Here is a 20507-nt window from a genome sequence, read left to right as displayed (position 1 = left end):
CCATCTATTGTCCCCTATCTCCTGAGGAAAGAAGGCACAACTGGAAACAACATGAACACTTTGCTGAAATAAACCTGCTCATTCCTTTTTGTCATTTGATATTGGCAACAAGCTGACATTGGCCAAAAGCCTTCACAATTCATAGTCCAGAGTGCAATCTGTATGAAAGACCATTCTTTTTAGTCACTGTTCTGCTTTGGGCAATGAGGGTAACACATCTCTAAACATTCAGACAAAATAACAGTCCAAATGCACAACTTCTTAGTCCTCTAACTGCTTACTGTTTCACTTCACATGATTTGAAATTTTATTGAAAATTTCTCTTTTGTCTTTTGAGGGCATTGAGATCAAAAACAATGGGCTCTTTCACATGAAGCTAAAGTAATTTTTATAAGAAACTGACTTTTAAAAGCACTACATTCCTGAGCTGATATATACCAGAGCAGAATATATGTTTACAAGCATGTCATGCAGGCATATGGAAACACAATTTTAATGATTCATAAAACTGTTGAGACTTTAATTGAGTAGCATTAAGGATTTCAAGTTAATTATGTTATCTTTCAATTTAAACCAGAAGAGTCAAAGGCTTACAGTGATAGCTTTCATCAAAACTCTTTATTGAGGGTCTTACCTGCAAGTGGAGTACTTAAAAGCTACATTACATAAAAAGACATACTGGTTTATATCTGTATGTGAAACTAAAATGACCTGTAATAATTACTCATCTTTTCTAAGTTGCAGTGATAATTTTTCTATGTATCTGTATCTCCCATTTCAGTTTATTCTCTTTAGGTTTTAACGAACTGCAAGGAAACTATGAATTAAATGCCAGAGGTGGATGAACAGCAGTATATTATGGAGTCAGTTGTAGGAAGAAGTCATCTGTATAACCTCTATTTTGAACAGACATTTCCAGTACTATTGTCCTGTGAATGTGTTCTAGCTCGGTTTAGTATATTCTGCTGAACATAATCATCCTCCAAGATTCCTACATTTTCACGTCTCTCTTTTGTCTGTGTACAACACATTCTGTCCCATTTGTTTCCACCAGCTCTAACTAGGATGCCATTAGTCATGTGCAGTGAACACAAGGTGGGAGGGAAGATGTCTTTTCTCAAGACAAAGCCAAAATATTTTGCTCAGTGGGATTTCCCTTTAAACCAGGTCCCGATTACAAGGAGCTGGATGTTCATCTTCGGAGAATGGAGTCTGGATTTGGCTTCAGAATCCTGGGAGGAGATGAGCCTGGACAGCCCGTGAGTTATTTCTTCCTGACTTTCGTTTTTATAATTCCAAAATCAGTGTAAAGGTCAGAAAAATTTTACTACATAGCTGAACCCAAATGAACACTGTGTCAAAGCTATAAGTGGAATGGCTTTCTTGTTCATCCATAGAAAAAGACAGGACTCTCAGGCTGTCTGCCTCTAAAAGATGTCACAGTAAATTAAGTTAGAATCAGAAGAAATTGTTAGACACGCTGTGTCACTCAGGCCTTTACTGCAGAGTGTGACCTGGCATCTTTTAATCCTGAACTTCCAAAACCAAGTTTAAGCAGAAGATTTAAAAAATCTGGTTATGTAAGACTCTGCATAACTGTGTTCAACATAGGCAGACTTTGTACGTACATAAGGTTAAAAGATACTGTTGGCAATGCAGTTTATTTCCAGAATCACAGAAGGTCCCCCCGGGGAAGAGTAGTCCATGATCCAGGTTAGATTATAATGTCATGTGATGCATCAGGCATAATAATTGTAGCTTTATACCTTTAGGAGGGAGACATCCCCATAACCAAATAACAGGTAACAAAACCAACATAGATTCATTGCAGGTGTAATAAGATATAAAATAAACATATACACAATTTTTAAAAGAAATGTGTACGTATTTTGGTAAATTAATCGTATGTATAAATATTATAATTTTGAGAGAGCAGGCAGAATTAGGACTCCTTCAGAATAAATTTGATGATGTAACAATGGTTTGTCAATGGGGACTAATCCCAAATCAATAACAATAACATTTTATTATCACAACCTTCTGCATAAGCTGAGTCCTGTGTTACCACTTTTCTGAGTTAATGTATAACTAGTTGACAGATTTATATATTCCATATTCAAATTCATACAGAATACAGAAGCATTAACATTAACCAACACATGGTTCTGAGAAACAAAGCAGCTCCTCTGTTTTAAAATTGTCAACATCTGTCCAAGTACTGATAAATATCAATAGTTTACTGATGTCTCCTGTAAAAAGAAACAAATACACTGTATTCTAAAGAAGGTGCTTCAAGTGCTGATTGCAATGCAGAGATTATTTTAGAACAGATGTTTTGGAATGAGTTTTCAAAACTAAATAAGGTGTAGCTGTACAGAAGGACTTCAATCACCTACTGTTGCAGTGTGCCTGATGCCCCTTTGACATCTATCTTTCCTCAATGGAGCACATCCCATTGCACATAAAATAAGGCCACCTCACCATCATCTGCACATTCTCTAATGAAGCTTTTTTCCTGTCATTCTGGAAGGCCCACACAGTGTGGGTTCTGCAAGCTTTCTTGCTGAGTGAAACCAAAACAGAAATCTGTTAGAAGAAGTGTCCCATGTTGTCATTCCGTTCTGCAAAGAATTGGCACTAGGGGAAGATTTGGAAATCTCCCTCTACCTGCTTCAGACTGTAGTGTCTACTGCTATTTACAATCTCCCAGGAAAGTGTCCGTGGCTTCAAGACTGTGTTCTGAGAAAGCCTCTTCATCCCTGCTTTAGTGCTTTTTTCATTACAAATGGAAAATTAAGTAGTCACAGACTGAGTATCTGACTGGCTCTGCATTTTGGAGGTTTACAGCATTCTCATTGGGAGAAGTACAACTCAAATGCCTCATTTAAAAAATGATTGTTTATATAAAATGGAATTATTTCAACCTAAAGGTCCATGAGAAAACTAATCTAGAATACCTAATATTCTTATGGTTAAGAACACATGCTGAAGTTGTGGGAGACCTGAATTTATGTCTCTGCTCAACAATCCAGTAGAGTGGGAATGTGGAAAAGAGACCTTTGCCTCCAGGCTACATGCATTATGAACTGAACTGACTCAGAGGAAGCAGTTCAGAAGGACTGACCTAGCTTTATTGCCCAAATTCAAAGACTCATGGCTGGATAGCAAGTGCAGAGGTAAGCACCTTGCTGGTTTTGGAGATTAGGACCTAAAAATGCTGCATTCTGTGAACCACCTTCTAAGACTCTTTACTGTCCTGCTGAACAATTGCTCTCAGCCTACACTTAGCCTCAAGGCTGCTATCTCTGTTTCAGGGCTTGTAAATACAAAAACATTTTCCCCCTGACTTATCAATCTTAGACTTTACGTCTCCCCACAAACCATGTCTCAAAGTCCTCAGGAATTAATAAGATCCTAGCTTGAGGCTGAGGATCCTACAAGGTGAAAAGGCATCTCCTTAGAGCTGAGCTAGGTGTTGTAGTAGTGAACTTGTCAATTCTTACTCCCTTTTTATTACCCCTCTACTTGTTTTCACTGCTCAAAGTCATCGCTAGTAAAGACAACAGATGTACTCTACTTTTTTTAGTTTCCATCTATTTTGTAGTCCAAATACAAAACTTCTTAACTCTGTTTTCTCTCCTCCACTACTTGCTGGCATCCCTTTGGACAGCCCACCTGCAGCCTCCCATTCCTTTCACCTCCAGAAAACAAGGGGTAGTTTCTGCCTATCCTTGAAACCCCTGCATTTTCTATGAAACAAGAACTGAGATGCTTTGAAATGTTTGTTTCTTCTCTCCTGCTGTGCATTCAGATAACACAGAACAAAAGGAAGCTTTCATTGCTCTTTGTCATTGTGGTTTGATTTCTAAAAAGTAATATGGATTCTTAAGCATAAGGCAATAATTTTTTCAAAGAAGCAGAATCCACATGGAAGTTTTTTAGAATGATAATACTGACACTATAGAGGGACTGTAGCTTAGTTTCCTTCTACTTATATCAGCTGCCTGGCACCTTAGAAGGAGAAAGTGCTGCTTTTCTTGTTGGTAAGCATAAAGATGCTTTCCAAACAAAAGACAATTTTATTGAGAAATTTCAAATATCAAGACTTTAGGTTGTGCCAGTTCAAATCAGCTCTCAAATCTCATGAGACCGTACTGAAACAGGTATTTATCATATCTCTGAGTAACTTGAGGAGCTAATCTGACTCTATTACAGTGAATTGTAATATCACTGAAAGGTTGAAGATATACGTAAATTGGAACTTCACTGAAGTTGCAAATTGCTCTTCCAAAATCTATTTTGGGTACATTTGTGCTGCTCAAACTCAGAAATACAGGAACATATATGTAATTACAGTGAGAGCCTCATCATTTCAACACAGATTTATGGGTTCTTCTCAAAATGCCTGCAAGATGCGTATCTATATTCTTCTTATGCTCAGTGCCAAGAAACAGACATTGTTAAGACATGACAGATGTCCATAGTTCAGAACATTAGAATAATGCAGATTGCACCTTAAGAGTTCGTATTTTTAGCAGTACTTAGGCAAAGTTCAGATGATTAGCTTGGATCTAAACTTTATAGACACTTAAAGTTAAGTGAGATGAATCACACCTCCTATGTATGTTACTGAAGTAATGTGCCTGGGAAACTACTGCCTTGTATTCAGAGAAACTTAAACATAGAGTCAAATTATTACCAAGAATTCCAAAGAAACTCAGTATCAAAACAGAGATTAAAATGTATAAATAAACAGACACAGGCTTCAATTTAAGATCATGCTCTTTCACAGTCTTCCTAATCCCAGCATTTTTCATGTTTATTCTCAAGCGATGGATGAAACTTTCCCTTTTCCCTACAATACACAATTTATTGCCTGCATGTCATGGTCCTTTTCTTCACATATCCAAAGCAATCTCATGCCACTATGAAATTGCATTACAGAGGTATTACAATCCTGACAAATATCTTTCCAGTGACTATTATGGAAAGTACTTGGACATGAAATGAGAACAGATACTAGATAAGAAACAAGTTCAGACGCAAAAAAAATTAAAAAGAAGGAAAATTAAGTTATTCTTGCTATTAAATATACCAAATAACAGATAAGATGGCCATCACCTCAACAAACACACCTGCTCAAAGTGTCTAAAGTAGGACTGTGCTGCATATCTTATGAGTCAGTTCCACCACTGAGATGAGTGACACAATCATGTTCCACTGTGGATACATGGAATGTCATCAATAATTATTTAATTAGTCAAAACTAGAAAGAGGTTTTGCACTTTGCAGTAGATACTGATGACCTAGCATGCTGTGAGTATCATTCGTGTTTCTCCAAAGGTTAAAGAGCAGCCAATTATATAGAAATAGCAAATGCTCAATAAAACTAAAGTAGGAAGATAGTCCCTATAATCTTCCAAGCTGCAGAGGGTTACCACCCGCCTGTTCCCAAGATAACTAGAAAAAATTTTACTCATATGAAATGCCCAAATGAAAAGATTTTGAGGATATTTTGTGTATATCTAGCTTAATGTAGCTTTTGACATTTTTTTTCCTGTCCAGTAAAGGAGCATTAAAACGTAATTCATAGTTGAATTTTGCACAAAGAATTTTCCAAACCTTTGAGGTATATTCTTTCACTGTTTGAAGAATAAAATGGAGAATCTGAAAGAGTTCAGCCTGGCACTGCTCAACAGGTTCCCAGGAACACCAGGAAGCAGGAAAATGCCATATCTTGTTCTCTGTTTGCTAAGTTTTGAAAGAAAAAGTGAGCCAAAGGGAGGCTAGAAACTGAGGAAAATTCTCCAGGCTCCACAAGGGGTTTCATTTAAGCAGTCTGCTGTGATACTTGCAACTCTGCAGCTAAGACCACAAAAAAACACAAGACCATCTGTGTGACTACCACATCTAGCCTTTGCAGTTCATCATGAAAAGCAATACTTGATAGCTTTTATCTTTTATTATTTAAAGCAGATTGTCACACGGCATGTCATATCCATCATTCTGTGCTCAGTCTCAGAACAAGATGAAGGAAAATTTGGAACATGGTCTGTGAATGCTTTAATATTCTTTCAAACAAAGCAGGTTCTGTTTGAATCAATCTCAACTGTTCTACCAGTTATTCCACAGGGAAAATATATATGTCTTCTTCTAATAAATTATGTGAATTTATGTGCATAGAAAATGGAGAAAGTCATTAAAAGGTTTTGAACAGATTTTTTACTAGTTTATATGTCCCATACAAATTACATTTAAATGTCGATTTGGGAAAACAACATCTGCCCAGAGTAAGCTGACATTTTTCCTCTTTTTCCACTTTGCTAATAAGCCACTATCTGATCAGTTATTCACTATGAGTAACAACATTTGATACAGCACTTCTTCTCCCTTAAAGAGTCCCAAAGAAAACTCGGTTTAGTGGGGTCACTTCTAATACTGACCTCAAGTGTATTACTCCAGTTGCTTACATCACACAGCAGTGAGGGACCTTAGATAAGAAATATGCAGACTAACTAATTTTAAGCCAAAAGGATCCTTATATGGAAACAGTCTGTTTAGATCTTCTGCATGATGTAATCTATAGAAACTCAACATTCCCTATAGACAAATTGCCTTGATTTGAAGATATCAGATAAAGCACTCTTAGATCAGGTTTCTCAGGTGTAGCATTTCTATGCTTACCTTCATCTTACCTTCTTACCAAAGGCAAGGAAGCATCTTCAATCATACCCACAGAGGTGGAACACAGCTTTTGGAAACACACGCATCTCTTCACCTGCACTGCTTCGCTAACTTAACTTCAACAGAAAAGGAAAATCATTGCAGTAAATAGGAGACTGTGTCTGTGTGTGCCTTCAGTGTATATATCATGGGATTTTGTTTCTTTGCTGCCTAGATTCTCATTGGAGCAGTTATTGCCATGGGCTCAGCAGACCGAGATGGTCGTCTCCATCCTGGTGATGAGCTGGTATATGTGGACGGGATTCCAGTGGCTGGCAAAACCCACCGATACGTGATTGATCTTATGCATAATGCTGCTCGAAATGGGCAAGTGAATCTTACTGTGAGGAGAAAAGTGCTGCCCACGGGTGAGTGAAGGCTGGGAAAAGTGAAAGGAAAAACGGATCTCAATGCTTGCAGCACGAAGAGGTGTTGTTTTAAAAAAGAAAATTAAAATTGAACTGAATGTTTGTGTTGTTGAAAGAAAGAGTAGTTGCTAATATGTGTCCCTCATTTCTGTGACGAAAACACTACTGCTGAGTGTTGTTTCCTTCAAAAGTGGAAACAATATTGGCAATCCTGGGGCAGTGGTCATGAGTGCACTGGATTTGTTCCATGCTGTCTTGGTCTGTGCTGTGTCCTCCTGTGCTATTCTGGGACAAAACATTCACCTAAGCTAAAGCTACTAAAGCTACCCTGTCAATAAGTAATCAGAGAAAGGCTCAAAGACTGATAACTGTTCAGGGAAGGAACTCATTTCACTCTTGTGTGTGTTAAAAGCCCATTTCTGGTCTCACTGATGTCGCTTGGAGTTTTTCCCCTCGACTGCAACACCGACAAGCTGAAAACCTTTTCCATGGCACAAGCAGCTCCCAGGAACAGGGACGAATCCTCCCTTCAAACAGACACATTCAGGAAATAAACCTAAAACAATATGAAGAATCTGAAGTAAATTAAACCTTTAGACTAGCTCAGTCTCAATTGTTGAAAAACACTGAAAGCTGAAAAAATGTGTGGCAGCATCTATTAAAGCTTTAATGGGAGAATTTTCTGCCTTTACATTGCCACCTTTGCTTACTCAAGGAAAGAAGTTTATTTAAGAAATTTTAAAGCATTTGTGGTGAGTACACTTCACTGAGGCACCAGAAATGAGCAAAACCACATTCGCAGCCTGTCCTGTCTTCTTCCTTCCCATGCCTTAGATCCACTGTCATTGCCTGCGCCTTTCCCCTTTGCTTTCTTGCCAAAAAGCCGCCCTCCCACTCACCTTCATCTTCACAGTCCCCCTCCCACTGCGGCACCGCAGCTCCCTGGCAGCCACGCTCTCGCGGGACTGACTTTCTTCTGTTACTGACTCCAGAGCCCTCCAGCCAGAAAGGTCCCCCTCCGCCCGGCACGACGCCCCCTCGCAGCTCCCCCAGCACTAGGAAAATGGCCAATAACCAAGGTAATCCACCGAGCGCTTGTGATTAGCACCTTTCCCAGGTCAGTAGGCTGTGCAAACTGCAGGCAAAATTAGCAGGAGGGTTAGCAAGAGTGGATGCCAGCCTTTACTGCTGCTCGTTAAATATTAAATAAAAGTGTCTATTAGACACTCTCGTCTCTTGGCACAGAAAATGAAACAAGTTGGTAAAACACCTGGAGTTATTCTTGGGCCTCGAAAGTGGCACACCGGTGAGTATAGTGTGTAATTTATATTTAAGTGTTTCAGGAGCTGAACGGGATTTTAATTTGATGTGTTACAACATAAGCTGTATGGAAGAAAATTTAAATTGCTGATGCTGGGCATGACTGAAAAGTGCAATGCTAACACATCAAGCCAATTGATTTAATGAGAATTTCTCACTAATGTGAATGTATACAATAGAGGGATCTGGGGCTTTCCTTACCTGCCTTATATCTGATGTAGTCAACTTAGCCCTCTCCTGGAATCACTGTTTTGCACACCTACTTACCTGGATCTGGAACAGAAAATCACTATTCACAAGCTCTGGAAAATAATTTGACTAGGAAAATGTGGTATTCAGAACAACATAGATTAAAATGCCTTTTTTCCACAGCCGGAAGCAAAATGTAATTTTTCTGATAAATATCTATTGCACAGCTGACAACAGCGTAGCCATTTAAACTTTTCCTCCTTTATATTTCTTTTCCTATACTTAATGGCACTCAGTTGCATTCATTTATGGCCAAGCCAGCTCTTGGTCATTCTGCCGGGTAATTCAATTTCCTTTCTGTTGCAGCCATACTGACATAAACAGTATTTGGTTTTCTGAAACATGACAGCAAGAAAATGAGATCTCTCTTGTCACTGACTATGGCATTTAGTTGCAGATTTGGTTCAATAACTCTTGGAGATTTTCAATTCTAATGCAGGAGTATAATAATTGTTTGGTTTTCTTCCTCTTTATTCTCTCTAATCACTTTATTTCATAGTTGCAGAAGGACTGCTAAAGGACACACCTGACTGAGAAAATAACAGCTTGTCCTTGGAGGATGTTTATTTTATTAATAAATACACATTGAAGGTCTAATTTGCAAACTTCCTTCCTAGGATGTATGTTTGAGTGTGTAAGCTCTTCTTCACATGTTCAGCAGAGTGACTCTCCCACTCTCATCGCTCCGAACAGAAAACATATTACTTACATTCATCTGAAAGTTCTATATTAAAACTGTCAATAGAAACTGATTTGTGTAAACAACTTAGATCTGTGAGGAATATAAATCTTTTTTCCTATCTGGAAGTGTAACTTTACTGTTTTCAGTTGCCAAAATGCTTGTACTAAAAAAGCGTGTAATCCCACAAGATTCAACTTGTTTCCTCTTCTTGTTACTATAAAGCAATAGTGTAGTGTCGATGGACTCCATTTTCACTTCTGCCCTTTGCAACTCGCCATACAAGAGCACCTTCAAAACCTTTAAAAGAGTGCTGCTTCTGTCATGACACCCACAGAAAAAAAACTATTTGTATTATTTTTCGTTGTAGAACTGCTCAGTTCCATGAACATCTTTTGAGCACGCTAATCAACTTGTAATAAGAATATTATACAGCTAATCCTAATTACTCTATGTGAGCTGCCTTCTTAAATTATTTTAATCCAAACACAAAGTAATTTTATATTGGATTAGACGGTTACATTTTCCTCTTGATGGCAGATCAACCAGCAGACAAGGGAATAGTGCTTGGTAATGTTTTTGCAATCCAGATAGCCACTGTTTCTTACTTTCCTTTCCTGTCTTGTATATAGCTTAGTAGTGAGTTTTCATGCTTGCTTTATCTGATTGCCACTGAAAGTTTTGCATAATTGTGTAGGTTCCTGTCTCTCTGCATCAATTACAGCTCCTAGTTTAATACTTGCGGTAGTCTGGGCTATAGACAGTCAACTGTATTCATGTTGCATTAGCAAATGTAGTGTAAGTCACAGAGTCATTGAGCAAGTCAGACTGTAATACTGGTGTGATTTATATTGTAGGAGAACCGTGCCCAGAGAATGGCAGAAGCCCAGGCTCAGTGTCTACACACCACAGTTCTCCAAGAAGTGACTATACTACTTATGCTAACAGTAATCACGCTGTCTCTAGTAGCAATGCTACACCCCCCGAGGGCTTCACTTCTCAGAGTCTGCAAACCAGTGACGTTGTGATCCACCGCAAGGAGAATGAAGGCTTTGGCTTTGTTATCATCAGTTCCCTGAACAGGCCTGAATCTGGGTCCACAATAAGTAAGTCAACGACATTTTTCAGCCTATATTTCTCAAGTGCATTCTAAATAAAAAATAATTAAAACCTGACATCTGCTGATTAATAGCTGCAGAGATTAAAACTGAAGGGATTCTCAGGGTTGCACCATTCTTTGTTTGTTGTGTATTGGACAAAAGCTAAGATTATTCTGGCCTTCAAGGCTCTATGCTTCACACACTCATTTGGCTATGGGAGTACAACAGGATTTTCTCTGTTCCTGTATGCCAAAGAGCAAACCCAATGACAGCAGCTGTCCAGTTAGGGCAGCTAGAAAATGGGAAAATTAGTTAGAAAGAGGTGCAGGGAGGCTGATTTTTTAACTGTCTGGACTATACCTAGCACTGAAGTTATGACTAAATAAAGGAAGATAGTGAATATCATGGCAGGATCTAACCATAATGATTATAGATCACTTTACGTCCGGAAAACTAATGTTTATTGAGACTCAACTTATTGCTTTATTGTAGGCATCTGGTGCCGTTTGAAATGTCCTGAGTACATTCAGGGGAAGGTCAGGCAGCTGTAATATAGGACCCACAGAGACTCAGACCCTTCAGTAGTGGCAGCTGCAGGCATGGGGTCCCCTTTGACTGTTTCAAATGGCAATTAATCAGCTGAGAGCTGAGCCCCTTGGAAGGAGGAAGCATATAAGGCTTTATGTTAAGAGACATCCACATCTCCCGTTAAATGTGAATGCTAACCACTGCTGAAAAAAAAAAGTGAGAACATTTGTCATTTTGCAAGTTGCAACCTAATGCAGTCCCGTCTCTGACTTCTAGAGATGATTTGAAGAAACTGTTCTTTTTCCCAAAACTGCTTCCTGAAGAAATAAAATAAAAATAATAAATTCTAATAAAAATAATAATTCTAAATTCAATACAAGAAAGACATGAAAAAGTTCAGCAACAGCTACTGAGTCCTAAAGTCCTTTGATTAAAATGCACAATCAGGGGTAGAAAGTGTACTGACTGCAGGAAACTGGATATAGGAGATGTAATGTCCAAAATACAACTTACATCCATGTAGAAATATGGGTCTGCATGGCACCAGGTCAAGTACCTTGGTAGTCACTCACTTCTCATAGCAGTAGTATATTAATTTGGTTAAATGTTTTACTGAAGGTTGAGTGTTTCTGGTTTCAGAGCCAGTGCATTTGTTGCCTGTTCGTGTATCCCCACGTAGCAAAGAATGATGCTGTGCACACATACCCTAAACATGCACAATTAAATGTTAATGTAGTAATTGCAATGCAACATTTAAAGACTCAAAATGGACAAAATAGGTCAGAAAAGGGAATATCTTGTAGCACCAAATACTACTGAGATAAGGATAGCCTAAGGGTTTGTCTCACTAGAAGCATCCTTATGGCAAAGTGAAGATGAGTTGCGTTGATTTAAGAATGTTTATTTTGATAACTCTATTCCCCTCTGCTTTCTTGTGAAAGCAAAGGACTTGAGAACTTGGAAGTGTATCATCATTGCTTTTACACAAGAAGGCAATTAATCATGTACTGGAAGTATTTTCCTTGTTATTGAAATCACACTTATAAACTGTGCTTACAATCCAAAAAAATTACAACAACTCTTGCTCAGTACAGGAGCATGGACCTTGTATCACTAGGTGATTACGCTTCAAGCACTGTTAAAGTTGAAGTAGCTATTCAAACAGAGCTGCCACTAGCCTCAGAGCTGCAGGTTCCTGGGTTTGCTTCTTTGCAGTTGACCACAAAAGCTTGCTCTGTGGGTGTTTGCCAAGGAAGTTAAAACCAGCTCTGTCTATGAAGCTGTAGGACCACCCCATGAAGTCAGAGGAGCAGTGCCCCAGCTGAATCGCATATCTGTTTTCCACCCTCTCTGATGGGATGTATGCTGTTCTGTTCCCATGTAGCCTATTAGGAACGTATCTCACTCCCTCTGACCTAGGAAAGAGCAACAAAAGGCCCGGGAGTGCCTAGAACTGAGGATGTTGTTCTTGTTCCAAAGCTTAACGTCTTGGTCAACTCTTCTCTTTGCAAAGGATTCATCATCATTGTTAATTTATAGATCTGCCTTTGCCTTGCAGAAATTTTCAAAACACTAGGAGCATTTTCTTTCACCGTCTGAGTGAGGGAGAGTACAGTCACAATTAGGGAATAGACTATTTTTCTCACATTTTGTGTCAGTCAACAGTGTAGTAGCTGTCATTTAAAAAAATTACCATAAAGTATTTAGGACCCAGCCTTTATGTATGGATGTAATTTTGACTTCTTGAAAACTCACTTAAATATCCAGTTCTTGAGGCACATTTATTTTCCTGTATTCTGTAATGGTAGAAATTTCATCTCACCTTTGTCAAAGCATTGCTTGGGATGTTCTTTAGTCCAGCACCCAGGATTAACTTATACCAAGCTTCAGTTCTGATGTGGGACAGATCAGGAGTGGAAAATGAGTGACAAGGACTGAATGAAGAGATTTCGCAGGGTAAAGAAGGGGCACAGACAAGGTCAGCCACACTTAAAAATTATATCAGTAAGGTAAGTTGAAGTGTATAAATAAAGAATTGTGTCTGAGTGGACATCCAGGATCAAGTAATTTTGGATAGTGGAGAACCCAGAGGGTTTTAAAGTACTAGGAGATTTTTAAAAAAGAAAAATCACTTGGCCAGGCTCCTCACCTGTTCCTAATGAAAGGATCAACTTCCTCTGCCAACAAAACATATCATCATGCTTTCCCCCAGACTCCGTCCCACTATTAGAGCATGCTTTGCCTCTCATTCCTTCTTCAGGCAGGCCACTTAAATTTAACTTTTTTCTGTGCTTTCTTTTGCTACGTAAGTTACACTTAGTTTATCAAAATTTTGTCATCTCCAGTAGTATTCTTTGGGGGACTCAGTGTCACTATCCCAGCTGAATGCTTGGAAGATATGAATTCTAGTCTTTCACTCTTAGGTGAATCTGGACTGTTTTAACCTTGTAGCTCCGTGGAGACCTTCCCAGGCAATTGACTTTGTCCCTCAAATTTCAAATATCATCTAAGTTACCTGGTTCAGTGGCAGAATTAAGCAGTTAAATGGAGCAAACTACAGCCTGTTTCTGAGGTCCTGTCCTAAAGGATATATTCATGTTTCACCCAATAAAAAGACTTGCAGTGCATGTGGTTCTGCAAGGGAGGGAGGGCTCCTCCTGGGACTTTCCCCTGCAAGTCCCCAGTGTCCAGCAGCAACATGTGAAGATACAGAGGTGCAGCTGTGCTTGGGGTGACATTGCCTCACACAACAGTACTGAGTGCCACATTGCAGCTAAAATACCCAAACTGAATTAATTAATCTAATTCCTCTTTATGTTTAGGGTAATACTGAATAGTGTGTGTCCTCTGTAGTAAAATGCCTTTTCTGTGGAGAATTTTAGGGCCAAAAGCAGATTTCTGAATTAATTTGCCCTAGAGATTTATGGAGTACTCTTGTCCCTGCCTCCTTTATATCTTCCTGCTGCTTTTGCTTTCTGTGCTTGGGATGCAGCTGCCTCTAGGAGAAAAGCTTGTGATCACCGGTAAATCTTTAACACTTTAATTTCTTTAGAAAGAAACTATGTGTTGTAAACAGATCTCATTAAATGACATCTTCCAGTGAAACTGGAAAATTTGCAATATTTCCGTGAATTTTACTGTAGCAGGTAGTGTCAATTAGCACAGTCATAAAGACTAAACAAACTGGAAACACAGGCATAATAAATAAACATTTTTTTTTAAATAAAAGGCAGAAGACTGGCCATACTCGTTATGTTCTTCCTCCTGTTTAGCAAAATAGGAGTTGTAGATTTCATTTGCCCCTACACTGCATATGCCAATGACTTCTGGATTTTCGAAATGTGATAAAATAGAGTCTAATGAAAGAATTTTCTCCCTTTTCTCAAAACATGCAGTCCTAACTTTTAACTAAAAACCATAAATCCAAGATAAGCCTCCGCTGACTGCAGAAAACAGCATTCTGAAATAAGTCCCATTCAGCTCCCGAGTTTCTTTGAACTCCTTGCAGTTTAGAGATAAAAAACAGCTTATTTATCAATGATAACTGTGTGATCTGAGACAGCTATTTGTGCTGCAATTTCACCCATGGTCCTTCCTGGGTAAGAAGGTGCCTGAAGACACAATTTTCTGTGACCAATCTTCAAACATAAAGAAAAAACCCACTTGGGAAATTAGGATGTCCATCTGCTCCACTTGGAGGTCTCTGGGACGAAGTAGTGAAAACGCATCTGCAATATAATTCCCCTGTGGAAGATGCTTGTGACTTGTGGGCAAAGGATCTGGTTTCTCGTTTCTTCTTGGCTTTGATATTCACGTTTGAGCTGTCCTGCCTCTTCAGCTTCAAAACTTCACTTTCTAAGCTTATTTAACTGTCAGTATCATTCAGAGCTAAAAGAAAGTGCTTTGCAAGGTCCTGCACCTGAGTCAGGGCAATCCCAAGCACAGGCTGGGCAGAGAATGGATTGAAAGTAGCCTTGATGAGAAGGACTTGGTGGTGCTGGTGGACGAAAAGCTCAACAAGAGCCAGCAATGTGTGCTTGCAGCCTAGAAAGCCAGCCATCTCCTGGGCTGCATCAAAAGATGTGTGACCAGCAAGTCAAGGGAGGTGATTCTTCCCCTTTACTCCACTCTGGTGGGATCGTACCTGGAGTACTATGTTCAGTTCTGGAGTCCTCAGCACAGTACTTCCAGTACTTAAAGGGGGCCTACAGAAAAGCCGGGGAGGGGCCCTTTCTCAGGGAGCTTTCTCAGGGATCAAGGGGTAACGGGTTTAAGTTGAAAGAGGGGAGATTTGATTAGATAATAGGAAGAAAATTTTTATTGTGAGGGCGGTGAGGCACTGGCACAGGTTGCCCAGGGAAGTTGTGGGTGCCCTGTCCCTGGAGGTTTCAACCAGGTTGGATGAGGCTTTGAGCAACCTGATCTAGTGAAAGGTGTCCCTGCCTATGGCAGGGATGTTGTAACTAGATGATATTTAAGGTCCCTTCCAACTCAAACCATTCTGTGATAATTCTATGAATTAATAATGGTGAAATAACCTTAAGAAGAGAAAGATTTTTTTTTTATATTCCTGTAAATATATCGCTTCAGTTTGCAGGCAGGAATTGGCTATTTGATATTTTTTGAGAATAAAGCATCGACATCTTAGCCATATCACTCCCCTCTGTAGGAGACTTTTGTCCTCCAGCATGTTCCTGAACAGGTCATTTGGGCATAGTGGGGCTGCTCTTATGTTTTCTAAGAAAAATCTCCACAAGTTTTCTTAGCACACCCTTGGGAAGGGAATCAAGGTTTTTTTAGTAGTTCCACTTGGCTCATTTTGGTTTTAGATGAAGCCTGAATTAAGGTACCAAAGTTCTGTTATTTTTTTCCTAGTTTTTCAGAATTCTAAGTTACATACATCCCTTTCTACCTAGCTTACGATACCTGTGACAAAATCATGCTGTGCAAGTAAATATGCTCCATATTGGCACACAATAGGATGTTTCAATTCATAGGTTCATTAACCTTATAAACAAAAGGGATTATTGCCATCTACAACTATGCAGCATGCCACAGATTTCTGTTTTCAAAATGAGTGTCACATAAAACAGCCCATCAGTTTCAGGGAAATATTTTAGCTTGATTCTAATATTAGTCCTGATAGAAAGTCCAACAGTCTCACATTTCCCAAATTTTAGATTATTCAGTAACATTGAATTACAGATGTTTACTTTTAATATATTCTCCCAATTAAAATCTGACATACTAGAGTCTGCTGGCTGAATAAAAACTCTGGCACCTTTTGACAATTGAGTATATAATAAATATTCATGTGATCAGCCGTGTAACATTGAAAAGGACAGCTGGCTCAGGAAGGTTTGTTTGCTTGGTTTACTACATATAAGCATTATAATGTATTAACATTAGAAAAGATTGCAGGAATTTATCTGCCAGTGGGTTTAATAGATAAAGCAGAGGTTTGATTTTTTTTCCCCCTTAACGGAGTATTTTTTACATTTAACTACTATATAGGAACAAAACTGGAAAGTGACTTTCTGCAAAATATAGCCTCAACAATTATGACTAAAAGATCTGAATAGACATAAAATAATGTTGACGTAAACCAGAAAAGCATGATTTGTTGGTAACATCTTCTTAGAATCAGCTGTTTCCAACGCATATGTCTCCCAAGTGAGCATAAATCATTTTTATTTCCAAACAGAAATATATCAGAAAGAGGCTGATAGAAACATACAGTGTTGGAAGCAGTACCTGTATTCAGCAACTGCTCTGGCTTTGTGTACAGCTGACCCAAGCATATGGACCCTTAAGTGTAAAGCTACGGAATTTACTCTTTCTTTTCTATGACAAGAAGGTGTGGGAAGGGTGTTTATTTGAATCGTGGAGAGGAAAAGTGGGTGATTCTATCAAATAAAAATGGTAATATAAAGAAAAACATTAGTTTGTAGTTGTTAGCAAGTTACAGAAAACAGACCCTACCCACTTTTTAAATGCAATAATGTCATTTTCTCTCTTAATTTTTTAATTTAAGTTCTTTTTTGATAATAAGCTTAGAGCTGATCATTGCATAATTAACTTGCTAAATAAGTTGCTAGGTGCCAGAGCTGGATCAGTTCGTGTTCCTGATTCAAATGCTGTAAATCTCTGAGGGAGATTTAGGGAGAGAGGTTGATGGCTTCAAATATCTTAGAAGCTTCAGCGTTCTCAGGATTCAAATCTGCCTGAAGTCACAAATTTTTCATAAAACGTTCTGCAGAAAAATTAGATCTCATCATAAGATCTATTGTTATGAAATGCTTCTGTGGCATTACTGTTCTTGGCTTTTTTTTTTATCTAGAATTATGAATTCTGCCTTGAAAGGATTATTTTCTTAAGGTAGATATCCATAAGTATCACATTTTGGATAACTTGATAGCATTAGAAAAAAATCTATGTATCTATTTTGAAGGATTGCATGTCTCATACATATAAACTGTATCTCACTAATTTCACATACTTTCAACAGTTAAAAATATTTTTATAAACCCCTGTTTACCATAATATTATCCCTTTGCAGTCTCATGCATTGTTTAGTCTGAGAGAACTAAGAAATTCCTTGTCCTGCAAAGGGGCATCTTGTTTCTATGCTCACTCTTAGCTTGAATAACAGTATTCCTGAAAAGAAAGTCACAAATCCAATTGTTTCTGTATAGCTTGCTAATATTAAATGCTGCTCAGGTAACTGTGTTTTGAAATAAGGGGGATCAAATTCTTTGCAGAGTCTACCCCAGGCACATGCTTCTGCTTTTCTAAATGAACATATGTTTGTAGAACAGCTTGTGGTGAACTCTAGAAAGATATGTGAATAGATCAGGAAAGATTTTCAAGAGTGAGTGGAATCATCATCAGTCAAACAATCTGGGACTTCCTTTAGAAGATTCTGTTATTAAATGTTCTCCTTAAAACACTGAAGATGCAATTTAACAAAAAATATGATGTGTTAACAAAGCCATAATTAAATGCCAAACATGAGAATTTTCTTCCTGAGAAGAGACCTCTGATGCTGAGAGAGACTGAAGAGCTGCAGATGCTGGCACTGTCCCTGGCCATGACCAATGACAGAGAGGATAACATCTGCAGCAGACAGAGACCTTCCCCAGGCATGTCCTCAGCTTTCACAACCATGACTTTCTGATTTAATCAGCAGTGGATCCACTCCTGTGAATTTATCTAATCCTTTTTTGAATCCTTTGATGCTTCTGGCCCTGCAGAAGGCTGCTCCACCTTCTTTTCTCCAAGCTGCAGATTGCAAGCTCATGGGCTAATTTAGGTCTTTAGGTACACAGTAGTAACTAGCACAACTTTATTTCATTTGGTGTTCTTTTTCTAAATCTTAAAATTCTAATTTCTGTTTTACTAAGTTCATGTTTTGAGAGAAGTAGGTGCAATTATTTCAAGATCTCCTGAGTGGTAATAATTAATTTAGGGCTCATTCCTACTTAAGCTTAGGCAGGGTCATTTTTCCCCTATGTGCATCATGTTGCGTTTCTTTTCATGTGATATTGTCTACCCCTTCACTCAGTTGACTCAGTACTGAGAGTTTATAGCTCTTCCATACCTGTTTTAGATGTGACCATTCTGAACCATATAAATTCTCCATTATAGAATTTTACAGTTCACTTCTACTTTTGTTACTTAGCTGTCATCTAATTAATCCCCCATTAAAGTATCTCCTTATCCCTTCACAGTATTTCACCACCAAAGTCTCTTGGAAATTAAAAGTTTTCTAATATATTCTAGAATATAATATGCTTATATTTTCATGATTATCAGATTGTTAGCATCCCTCAGAAGTCCTCATGCTTGTAAATAAATCCTTAAATAAATCCTCCCTTTCCAAGGCAGAAGCACAGACAGTGTTGGCCAGGATATCGTGGCTTACAAGGAGTTTCATGCAGAACTCCATTGGGAAGAACAAGCAGAGACCAGAAACTTTTCAGGATCTTACCAGGAGAGAAGAAGCCAGGAGATAAACTTCTCAATATGACCTAGAATTGCATAGAAACCAGCTTCTGCTGAATGGCTGTGAGTTTCAGTAATTCAGTAATCCAGTAATTCACTGGATTTACCCATATACCATACCAGTAGTCTCCTTTGCTGTCTTTAATAGATATTCATCTTCCTTCTGCAAAAACTTTCCACATCCCAATCTGCAGCAAGATCATGTGACAACATACTGCATCAATACAATCTCAGAAGACGAGCATTAAACTCTCCAAAACCAAAGTGCAATAGAAAAGCTACCTTGACAGACATAAGATTTGTCCTGAAGGTCACCACTGTTGATCCTTTCATATCACAGTAGGATGAAGAGAGTGCAATGATACCAAAACGTTTACAGTAAATAAAATACCTTCATCAGGAAGGTGAAGGACATTAGGCTTAAGATGAAGAAAAAGGAATGCAAAGTTCCTAGTCTTTCTCCCTCCATTCCCTTTTCTCAGGATATGGAGCAGAATCTGACTCTTATAACTCTCCCACCAGCAGCTTTGGTGTTAGCAGATATCTCAAACATGCAGACATCTGCTCTATTCACTTGTCAGGTGCAAGAAGTGAAACAAAAAATTTTCTGGCAACTTAATAGGATTTCCCACCCATCCACCTCCCTCTCTACTAAAATAATGTCTCTACTTCATTATTTAGGCTAGTAAAAATATCTTCTCTAGAGCTGGCGATAGCAAGACTGGGATTTTAACTGTGCTGTCTTGGCCATAATACCAGCCCTTTTTTCTTCCTACTAATTTTCTTCCTCTTTCATATAATGCAATCCTATATTCAGGTCTCCACTAATGTGTAGAAGTGACATGGTAATTTCAGATACATTTTTATTACATATACCAGAAACAGGCATGTTTTAGTCTTTGCTTAAATTAGTCTTAGTGATGCTTTAAGAAATGATCTGTTGTGAAAGGCTCTGTGTGAATGTAGACTGTTTCACTGTCAAGTTACTCTTTTACTTGTTTACTTAATGATATGCATGTGTGGCAGTTATATATCTGCATAGAGGGCAAAATAAACACTAGTTTTTTACAAAGTGTGGCTATTCATACTTAGTACGTTTTAAAACATAGAAGGGTTTAAACATTGTGACATAAATTAAATGCATAGTTCCTAAGCAGCAAGACATTTCTGAAGTACTCTAGTTGTGTCCCTATTACTAAAGTCATAATTTAGTTTATATTCTTGCCTGAAATATAGTGGTAAAGAAACATGCAGTTTTATTACGGCTTGCACTTCAGAGTACTCACTTGTATTTTTAGCTCGCGGAAAATTAATTTTTAACACTGTAAGCAACACTTGCATCCATACTTGAAACAAAAGTCACTTTGAGGTATGTGTGTTGTGACTTTGCATGAGATGTGCAATCTGTGTTTGTCACTATCACCTTCAGGGAATATTTATCAGAGGGCTGAGAAATCTGTTCTGTGGTGATGGAGTATTCTGAACACATCATCTGATAAAGCTTTGTTTTATATAAGAAATGATATCCTAGATATT

The 20507-nt window shown here is 38.4% G+C and overlaps 1 protein-coding gene across 18 annotated transcripts in view; it reads left to right on the top strand.

Annotated features, from left to right (window-relative positions):
* MAGI2 (membrane associated guanylate kinase, WW and PDZ domain containing 2) overlaps positions 1 to 20507 on the top strand; it is a 735321-nt gene that overhangs the window by 659259 nt on the left and 55555 nt on the right. For 13 of the 18 annotated variants that reach the window (XM_054064111.1, XM_054064068.1, XM_054064155.1 and 10 more), the window contains 4 exons: positions 1168 to 1259; positions 6899 to 7091; positions 8084 to 8170; positions 10197 to 10445. In XM_054064111.1, the coding sequence (XP_053920086.1) occupies positions 1168 to 1259; positions 6899 to 7091; positions 8084 to 8170; positions 10197 to 10445 (621 nt within the window). The remainder of the gene's footprint in view (positions 1 to 1167; positions 1260 to 6898; positions 7092 to 8083; positions 8171 to 10196; positions 10446 to 20507) is intronic. The other 5 variants (XM_054064091.1, XM_054064101.1, XM_054064119.1 and 2 more) reach the window with 1 other exon arrangement.

The sequence above is a fragment of the Cuculus canorus genome, chromosome 1 (genome assembly GCF_017976375.1).
Source record: "Cuculus canorus isolate bCucCan1 chromosome 1, bCucCan1.pri, whole genome shotgun sequence".
In the NCBI taxonomy this organism is placed as follows: domain Eukaryota; kingdom Metazoa; phylum Chordata; class Aves; order Cuculiformes; family Cuculidae; genus Cuculus; species Cuculus canorus.
The sequence above is the reverse complement of the archived record's forward strand: the minus strand, read 5'-3'. Positions and strand labels throughout refer to the sequence as shown.